This window comes from Sycon ciliatum, chromosome 3 (assembly GCF_964019385.1).
Source record: "Sycon ciliatum chromosome 3, ocSycCili1.1, whole genome shotgun sequence".
Lineage (NCBI taxonomy): Eukaryota > Metazoa > Porifera > Calcarea > Leucosolenida > Sycettidae > Sycon > Sycon ciliatum.
In genome coordinates this window covers 2,818,507-2,829,027 of record NC_088645.1, presented here as the reverse complement: position 1 = coordinate 2,829,027, position 10,521 = coordinate 2,818,507, and the positions used below count along the sequence as shown (strand labels likewise).

The 10,521-nt window shown below is 49.3% G+C and overlaps 1 protein-coding gene across 1 annotated transcript; it reads left to right on the top strand.

The window, feature by feature from the left end:
- Positions 1-7,258: 7,258 nt before the first annotated feature.
- On the top strand, positions 7,259-10,471 carry LOC135811224 (uncharacterized; the record flags this gene model as incomplete). The annotated part of the gene is given in 3 exon segments (XM_065324418.1): positions 7,259-7,655; positions 9,156-9,249; positions 10,253-10,471. Coding segments are annotated over 3 exon segments (319 nt in total), but the record flags the coding sequence as incomplete, so codon positions are not given.
- Positions 10,472-10,521: the final 50 nt, after the last annotated feature.

Below are 10,521 nucleotides of genomic sequence, written 5' to 3'. Positions count from 1 at the left end.
GGCTCTTGCCAGACGGACCGGGCGTATTCCGCCACTCCAGTAGACCACGACGAAATGCATCTGTGTCGAGATTGCCATTTGACGAGGTCTTGAGCAGCAAGCGCTTCATAGCTTTCACTGCAACTTCCGCATGTCCATTACTCTGGGGATAATGTGGGGAAGAGGATACGCGTTGCACTTGCCAACGGCTACAGAAGTCGGCAAACTTCTTCGATGCAAACTGGGGGCCACCGTCGGTGCACAGTACAGCAGGCACACCCAGATCGGCAAACCAACGACGACAAGCGAGAATGACATTGTGTGATGATGTGGTCCTGCCGGTTCGAACAACGCACGGCCAACCAGTCAGACGGTCGACATAAACAAGAAACTCAAAGCCTTGGCAAGAGAACAGATCAGCGGACACAAACTCGAACGGCAGAGTAGGATGACGGTCATTCATCGGTGGTTCGGCTGACTGCGACGACTGGAATTCTCGACACGCGGAACAGGCACGGACAAGGGTGTCTATGTCGGCGGTGAGACCAGGCCAGTACACGAGCTGTCGGGCGCGAGCCTTAGTGCGGACGAGACCTTGATGCGAGGCATGAAGGTTAGCAAGAACGCGTTGACGCATAGCCAAGGGAACTAGAATGCGCTGGCCTTTCATGACGATGCCCTGTTCCACTGACAGGTGTTCACGTCCATTCCAGAAGGGTTGGAGTGGAGCATCCAAATCACGCTGACGAGCGGGAAAACCATGCAGAACGCACCGGACAAGAGACTGATAGACTGGATCAGCTGAGGCGGCTGCTCGAAGTTCAGCAAACTTCAGGTTGGGGTGAGGACCATCATCACGGAGCATGCACACACGGATGCTGCGGCAATGAAGAGCCGGTGCTTCGCCGAATTCATCATTGGAAGACGGGATGCCGACGGGATTGCGAGACAGCGCATCAGCAAATGCGTGATCAGAGCCTTTTCGCCAGGAAGCGTGCACTTGAAACGACTGCAGCTTCAGGCGAAAACGGAGAAGGCGAGGATTCTCGATCTGATCTAGAGAATACGCGTTGATAATCGGGATCAACGGACGGTGATCAGTGATCAGATCAAATAGGGTGCCGGATAAGTACAACTTGCACTTGTGCACAGCCCAAACGACGGCGAGCATCTCGAGCTCAACAACAGCATAGTGAGATTCGGCGTCAGAGAGGTAGCGGGAGCCACACTGGATAATTCGCGACTTATCATCCTGCTTCTGCCACAGAACGAAGCCGAGACCACGTAGTGCAGAGGCATCAGTCTCCAGACGGAGGACGTGTCCATGCTGGTAGAAGGCCAGGATAGGAGGAGACAGCAGAGTAGACTTGGTCTTCTCGAACGCAACAGTGTGGTTGGCATCCCAAACAAATTCACGGGTCGTCTTTAACAGACCACGAAGCGGAGTAGTGCAGGCGGCGAGGTGTGGTGAGAACTCGCTACACTGGTTCACCAGGCCAAGAAACGAACGCAAATCAGTGCGGTTCGCAGGAATGTCAAAATCGCGAATAGCCGCTGCCTTGTCATCGTCCACAACCCAGCCGTCTGGACTGACAATGTAGCCGCAGAAATGGATGTGACGTGACGCAAAGGTGAATTTTGACGGGCTCAGAGTAATGCCATGCTGTCGAGCACACAGCAGGATGTCACGGACATGGGTGACATGGGAGGCAAAGTCGTCATCATAGGCCAGGCAATCATCTACAACCTTGGCGAAATTCGGGATTGCATCAAACGCAGCATCACTGCGGCAGTTGAAAACATCCCCGGCGGAAATCAGGCCTTGAGGGTTGCGTAGGAAGCGATACCTGCCGTATGGGGTGATGAATGTGGTCATTGGACATGCCTGCTCACTCAGTGGGATTTGCCAGTATCCGTGCCTTGCGTCAAGCTTGGTGAGGAACTGTGCCGATCCAATACCAGAAACCACATCGCGAGCGGTGCGAACAGGGTGGGCTGGTCTCAGGACTTGGTCATTCAGTCGTTTGAAATCGACGGTGAGGCGTTTCTCGGAGGTACCTTTCTTGTCGACGAGCACAATTGGGTGACACCATTCACTAGGCTCACTGACAGGCTCGATTATGCCATTGACAACCATTGTGTCCAGTTGTGACTTGACCTGGTCACGAAACGCGTACGGAATCGGGCGTGCGGTATGGACACATGACGGCTTAGCATCTGGCTGAAGTTGGATGTCCATCGGAGGACCTGCCATCGCCTTCAAGCCAGTGTCGGAAAACACGTCCGAGAACTCCTGCAGTAGCTCATCGCGAACACGAGCGATATCAGCAGAGCTAGGATTGACAACAGGCTTTGATACAGCACGGATCTTAGGTGGCGCGGCAGCATTAGCAGCAGGGTACTGTGCAGGCCAATCTGACGGGAGGAGCTGGAGTGCACTCAAGGACGAACGTGATAGAAGAGCATCGTCCAGACCCTTGTACACGTGGATTACGGTGCTGTGTTGTACTTCGCCAACCTGAAGTGAAGCACGAATACTGCCGACGTTCTGCAACTGCTCTCCAGATGCCGCTAGGACGCACTCTGGGTCATGGTCGAGGTTCTCGGGGAACCCGCCAAGCAGTTAGAGATGATGCTCGCCAATGGCATCGACGTCACTGCCAGTATCAGGGACCCAGGGTAGCGTGACTGCCTCATCCTCAGTGGCTAAACGGGTGGACACACGCACAGTAGGCTGCGCAGCAAGACGAGTACGCTGCAACTTCAGTTGGCCCACATGCTTCACGTTCCGGTCCGAGTGTGACGACGACCTACACATAGCGAGAAAGTGACCAGTCTTGCCACAGCCATTACATTTCTTGCCGCTGGCAGGGCAACTAGACTTTGTGTGCGGGCTCCGGCCGCAATTGGGGCACTTCTTGTGTGTGTCGCTTCCTGACGAGGGAGCGGATGCAGATGGCAATACAGGTGCAGACATCTTGCTGCCAGGCTGTCCCTGTCGGGATTGTTGCTTACTGCGTTGGTACGCGGACCGCCGCACAGCATTGAGCTGGCTGGTGGACGGGATACTGCTGCTCGTCGTGGTAGCCGCTTCCTCCGCCCGGCAAATTGTGACTGCATCGTTCAGGGTCAAGTCCTTGGCAGACAATAGCTTGTGCCGTGTAGCGTCGTCACCAATTCCAATGACAATCCTGTCACGCAGGGTGTCAGCACGCACCCGTGTCAGGCTTGTGCGACAGGTACTACATGTGTGTGCTGAACATTGTGAGCACAAAACAACGTCCGGAAAATCACAGCTAGTGTGTAATTCTTTCAACGAAGTGTAAAAAGAATCGAAAGACTCGCCTTTCAATTGACACCTATCGTAAAATGCGATACGATCCAGGAGTGGGTTGCGCTGCCGTCGCAAATATTCCTTGACTGCAGAAATCACATCGTCCGCATCGGGATTCGGTGGAGTCACGATTATACCCTCGCGGAGAAATCTGCGTAGCTCCTCATCTAGAGCTTGCCGCAGCGAGGATACTCTGGTCTCACGGCTCTGGGCTGACAGGTGCTGGCACTCATAATAGCCTCGCCACATTTCCTGCCATGCCGTGAAGTCGGCTAATGTCGAGGACGACAGTAAAATCGGTCGCTCCGCAGAGACAGGCTTTGGAGCTGGTGATGTGGTGCTGGGTTGCACGGGTTGTTGTGTTGGTTGTGTCAGTCGTTGTATAGTTTGTTGGAACAGGTCAGCCATTTTACGTTCCCTCTCCTCTGAGGACTTCATTTGTGCCGCCAACATCGCGGTCAGGGCAACAATGTCAGGAGCAGGGTCTGAGTCGGACATCGTGGTCGCAACCTACGCAAATGCTAGTATCACGAACAAACTACAAAAAAATCGGCCAGTGCGCAACACAACGAGGTGCAAACACAAAGCATGAGAAACTAAACACACAGGTGAGTTCTACAAGGAACGAACAGTTCACTGCGCCATGATATGTCTACAGTTAGCAAGAAGACATTTATTATAAAACAAATCTGAAGAGAAGGAAAACACAACTGAAGAGGCAAAACACATGAAGCACGGAAGTATCTCCCAAGCCAAGCAAGCATGCCGTTATGGTGCGAGGTCATACAACTGTGGTACAAATCTAGTACGGGAGTACATGAACTACAGGTCAAATATGGCATGGGGGAATCCATATACATCAGTACCCATCCCCCGTTATCCCATGGTACGGTACTATAGGCCTGTTTCAGCCAATCAGGAGCCTTGCTGACCGGGAAATAATAGCCAATACAATCCCGCGCGGGATGATATTCATTATTAACTGGGTTCACTTTCACCGTACCTACTACGGTGCACCCTGCATTGGCATGCCCCCACCCCCTCTCGATTCGATGCAATGCATCTTGCCACTGGAGTCCTTTCGATCAGAACCCAGCGACAAAATGCACTACACAGAACCGTGAGAGGTTGAGAGCATGCCAATGCAGAGTGCACCGTCGGTACAGTAAAAGTGAACGGAGAGAACTTACCTCCGCGACTACGTCCAAAACCAGATTCCACACAAACAAACAATGAACTCCAATCACTATTCAACTCAACACTACGACACAAAGGAGACTTCGAAGTGCATCAGTTCTCATTCACTCTTTGTAAACTCGAAAACTACACAAAGTATCACCATCCGAGAGAAAATTACTACATGTAATTGCAAGGAGAGATACCGCAACAACTCGAAAAGTACAAGACGTGAAAGTGAGAGGAAAAATCTTGTACAGAATATTCAACAGTGTGAAAGAAGAAGAGCTCAGCAATCCATGTGTGATGTAGATAAGATATGGATGCAAGATGCGACCCGCAGTGACTATCAGTATCATGACATCGTATCCAGCTCGATTACCACAAGAACAATCTAAAACGTAGATGCTGCTACAAATCCAGTATGCCTATAATATAACAAGATTAACATTCTTCTGATTGCATAGTGGCCGATAGTGATACAACCAAGAGTCTTGATACAACGAAATGCACTTTACTCACTGGTGCCTATGTCCGACGATATGTACAATGTGGTTACTGCCTGCACGGACAGTGTTCAGCAAGGATCCCAAACCGTTGAAAGTTCCACGCCGATCCAATGACAAGGAAGTCAGCACCAGCATCCACAATGACGTTGTATCTCACCGTGACTTGAAGTATGGCCCTTACTTTGAACCAAATGACTATGTATCATAACAGTGCAATCTTCGTCAATTCTCTAGTCCAACTACAAAAATGCAACTTGTCTCCCGAGCTCCATCGCTCTCAAACCTTGATTGGATTGAAAAGAAAGGCAGCATCTTGTTTTTGGTATAGCTGTACCTTGGTAATTGTATTCAGAACGCAGTTGCGTCGATCCCCAAAATGCGTAGATGTACCTGGGATAAGTAGGATATTGACCCGCGTACTCGGGTGTTACCGTACCCTCATATCATCCCTCCTGCTACGCAGTCGGGATGATATTCGGGAGATAACACCCTCGTACTTGGGTAATATCCTATACCTATCACATGCCATACCGCCACCGCACCTTCACACAAGTTTGTATGCCACCTTGTACACAATAGGTTCAAAATTTGAAATTCTCAGGGAAAATTGAAAGTACATGGATGCTCGACATGAACGTGCAACGTCACCGTACGAGTACTCGAAGTACATTGTAAGTTCATACTCTGCCGATTTTTTTCCATTCACGCGTCTCTCACTTTTAGCGCCGACTCCGCCGAGGCCATTTTCTCCAAAAATTTGGTCAAAACAGCGATGTTTCACCTATAAGTTTAACGCCATGGCTTTATATGCGCGGAAATACGGTATATAGGATATTGCACGGGGCCGAGGGGATTATTAAAATTTTTTCAAATCCCCAAGGCGCGCAGCGCCGCGGGGATTATGAAAAATAATCCTCGCGGACACTGTGCAATATCCTGTATACAGTATAGACCATACTTTTCGGGTGATCAGCAGCGCTGCATGCAGCATGAACCAGTGCACTGTGAACACCGAACGCGAAGTACCGGTAGTACCGGCGAAGTACCGGTACTCGCGGCGGTAGTTCTGATACTAGTACAACTAGTAGTCGTTTGTTCGTCGCCTCTCCAGGTTTTGATCCACTTATTGGTTTGACTGAGGCGAATGCGGATTGTCACACACTTTCTTTGGCTTGTCTCCCAAGACGAAGCCTCATGAACTCTGCTGCTTGTTGGTAGCTAACAAGACCGTGGGGAAAAGCGATACTGATAGCGATCAAGTGAAGACGACGAAATAGTAGATATTGTGATTATTTGAAAATAATTTGAGGTGCTCTGTTCGTCTATCACCTACCGGCGTGGAGGCGATTTATTCCCTACAAATCAAAGACTACAATGAAGAATTGTCAGACACTGACGTCCGTCCCATGGCTTAGTCAAATGGTGTAAGAGTATCCGAAATAAGATGGATTGTTTGTGATCGTGTGGAACAATTTTGACAAGACCAGTAGAGCGTGAATGGGTACATCTACACGTACAATGTAGAACCAATGGCAATGACATTGAGTTAGTAGTAGGCTAACTGCTGCAAAGATTTATCTTTCAGGTCTGTGAAAGAAGGAATTTTCCAAACACTATACTAGAAACCAAAGTTTGCATTGAACGGCGATGCTCATTACTATGCCGCAGTATGCGTCTTTGTCATTTCGTTCAATGTTTCTATGGCAACTCGTGTGCTGGAAGAGCATTTGTTGTCATTGACTCAATTTATTTTACTCTCCATAGGCTATTGGATTATTTTCCTTACTATAACCAGTATCTATAATGAGAGTGTGGTGTGTCTCTATGGTTACCGGTGTTCGGCACACCCGGTTCATGTAGCATGTTGCAAATTAAGATGCTCTTGTTTGTTGCTGATAGAAAGATTGCCACTTCCCTAGTTTTGTTTCACCAATATGCTTTTCGTTTGACACCTATAGCCACTTCCCCTTTTTAGACCTTATCTGGAAGGCCCACTCTTGGATATTAAAGCAGCAGCCAAGGGAGCTAGCTCTCTTGGTTATGCTGGTAGAAGGACTGGGTCCGACCCACCGTCCGAGGGGATCCACAGGATTTCCTGTGGATATGAGATCCCCTCGTTTGAGGGGATTATGAGCCATAATGCCCTCAAACTAGGGGAAATATCCGTAGATCTACTCTTGTCAGTCTTGATGAGTAGGTCTATCTAGCGCGCGCATAGCACAAAAGCAGTGGCAGTGCATAGATATACAGCTACCGCAGTACCGGTAGCTACCATAGCTTTGGCTACTTGCGCCCTGCCCATTGAAACATTTTGTTTCCTGCTCGAGCGCTCGCGCTTGTAGGTTTCCTACATACTACCCAGAGCTCTTGTCTCCTTGTTCTTGTCGAAGCATGCCTCTCGCTGTTGAGCTTCTGTATGCTCGTCTACCGCTACCAGAAATATTCGCCCCGTTGAAGACTGGGCCATTATTGCAAACTGCCATTTTTGACCTTCTCCGTCGGTCCATCCATTCTCTTGCGAAGACTTTGTGGTAATCGCCAAGGCTTTGCTACGCTCGAGCGCCGTCGGCTGCCAAGAGAAAGGGGTTGGCCATTGATAATCTTTACCAATTTAGGGCTTCGAGGAGTGCGGTGCTAGCTAGCCATCCATCATGAAGGTAAGGTATTCGGGCAGGCATTGTAGAATGCGACTACTTGAACGATGTTACTTAGTGTACTACAGCTAGACGTGTACCATAGCCTGGCATTGGTCTCAGTCTAGCTGCGACCAGGATGTAATTGTAAAAGCACTGAAGTTGTACTGATCAATAATTATTAGTAGCCTTATAGTTATAGCTGTTGCGACATCGAGGTCGGCAACAGGAAATGATCAATGATTGACTCCGTAATATTGGATGGTGTACGTCGGGGAGAGGGACACCTTTTTGGTCTTGGTTGTGTTGCCATTGTACTATACTCTACCCCAGGGCTTGATGCACTATTTGCAGCCAGGACAACACAAAGTATCTGTAGACACAGTATTGCTCTTTGAACGATGGCGTTGCGGAGTTTTTTGCCTCACCAGTGTGGATAACACACGGTGGGGGGGGGGGGGGGTAGGATGTGATTGGAGTGGTGGCATATGTACATGTATTGGAAAAGGGCAGTTGGCTTTTGTGTTTGAAATTTACCCATCTACCAATTATGCGCGTGTTTCTAGTTGACGAGAATTCTGTGGACACGCTAGCACTCGCAGAAATGAATAAACGAACACAATGTACTCGTTGAGAGCTAAGGCAATGGATGCACCAAGGCCATTCAGATGTTCAGCCAAAGAACGCGCTCAATGCGGAAATAGCTGAACTTGTTGGACTCTCAGCCTCTTTCAGCGTTAATGTGCCATTTTGAAACGCTACACTGTTGCTGAATGCACTCAGCTTCCTTCAGCCGTCTAGCCGCTTTCAAATGCTGGAAGGAACCTACTAAATCATACTTTATCCCACCAGTGTGATTACAAATCAAAATTTGAGCCTGGGTCTAGGTCTCTCTCTCCCCCTCCCCCCCCTCTCTCTCTCTCTCTCTCTCTCTCTCTCTCTCTCTCTCTCTCTGTCTCTGTCTCTGTCTCTGTCTCTCTGTCTCTGTCTCTCTCTCTCTCTGTCTCTCTGTCTCTCTCTCTCTCTCTCTCTTCCTCTCTCTCTCTGTCTCTCTCTGTCTCTCTCTGTCTCTCTCTCTCTCTTTGTGTCTCTCTCTGTGTCTCTCTCTGTCTCTCTCTCTCTCTGTGTCTCTCTCTCTCTCTCTCTCTCTCTCTCTCTCTCTCTCTCTCTCTCTCTCTCCCTCTCTCTCAATCTCTCTGTCTCTCTGTCTCTCTCTCTCTCAAACCCCAACGCCGACGTTCAATAGCAGCACCGTAGCCACAATTGCTGCACATGGGTTGCTTTAAAGTGTAGACACTCAAACAAGGACTGAAAACGCTTTGAAAGCTCGGAAAAAGCATTTCACATTGTCCAAGAAAGCAGAGACTGCTTTCGGCTAATCTTGTGGATGTGAATGCCATCATCACGACCATGCGATGTGTGGCTTGGCTTGGGTTGCCACTCGGGAAGATCATGATTAATCTGACTTTGTTTGCGCTTGTGCTCGTTCTGTTTGCCACTCTCTTCCAATGCCGTCTGCTCTAGTGTTACCAGCCCAGTGCCTTGACAGCTATCGTTATTCATGTGATCAGCCTATTGCAACTCAGCATGGTTGCCAGTCAGCTCAAAACTTCAAACAGTGAGTTGGGCTAACACAGAGCAAGTACTGTGCTGTAGACCATGGCATTACATCTGAAAAATGTTCAATAGTACATGTTTCACGAAAACTGTGGAGAGGTTGACTAATAGTTGCATTTCCACATTCAACTTTCAAGCTGGCATGCAGTGCACACTGCAGCGGTGGTTACGTCCCTGTTACCCTGGTTATGCATCTACAGCACTGTCGGGCGCCGAAGAACGGCCAGGCTGGAATTTCACCAAGCACAGCATACCAATGTATACACGGTGACTCAACTGTGTATAGACTGTCATACGTGAAAATAAGAACGGCCTAGGCTAGGAGGTTGACCCCCCAGTTCTTCGGTTACCGATAGTACTGTCCCGCTGTTTGGTAACTGTTACCCTGGTTGCATGGGTGTTACCGTGGTTACATGGCAACTACCGTGATTTACCCATCGTGGTACATGACTGGCTCCCTGGTCATGTTACTGGTTCCCTTTGTGCATGGCTGTTCCCATGGTTACATGGCAACTACTGTGGTTATGTGATTGTTACCGTGGTAACAGTGTGTGTGACTGTTACCCTTGCTGTGTGACTGTTACCCTTGCTGTGTGACTGTTATACTGTGGTTGCATGACTGTTACCATGGCATATGACTGTTGCCATGGCATATGACTGTTGCCATGGCATATGACTGTTGCCCTGGCATATGACTGTTGCCCTGGCATATGACTGTTGCCATGGCATATGACTGTTGCCATGGCATATGACTGTTGCCATGGCATATGACTGTTGCCATGGCATATGACTGTTGCCCTGGCATATGACTGTTGCCATGGCATATGACTGTTGCCATGGCATATGACTGTTGCCATGGCATATGACTGTTGCCATGGCATATGACTGAAACCATGGCATATGACTGTTACCATGGCATATGACTGTTACTATGGTATATGACTGTCGCCGTAATTGTATCCTCGGTCGTATCCTGCTGCCTCTGCATATGTCTTTCCATTCAGGTTCTTCTTGTGAGCAAAGAAATCTGGCGGGCTTCAACATTAACCTTCTAAGCAGTCCCGGCATTTTTCCGGCAGAGCGTGCCGATATAATGGACAATCTGCGCGTGGCAGATGAGGGCTGCGCAGTGGTGAAGCCGTTGGGAAGCCAGGTGACCGAATTGAACTTTACTGACTCCATGCTCGGTAAAGTCTTGAGGATCGACTGCAACACTCCGGAGGGTAGGTGATTGGCTGCGTTAGTCTCGGTTCCTGGCATCCAGGAAACCTGC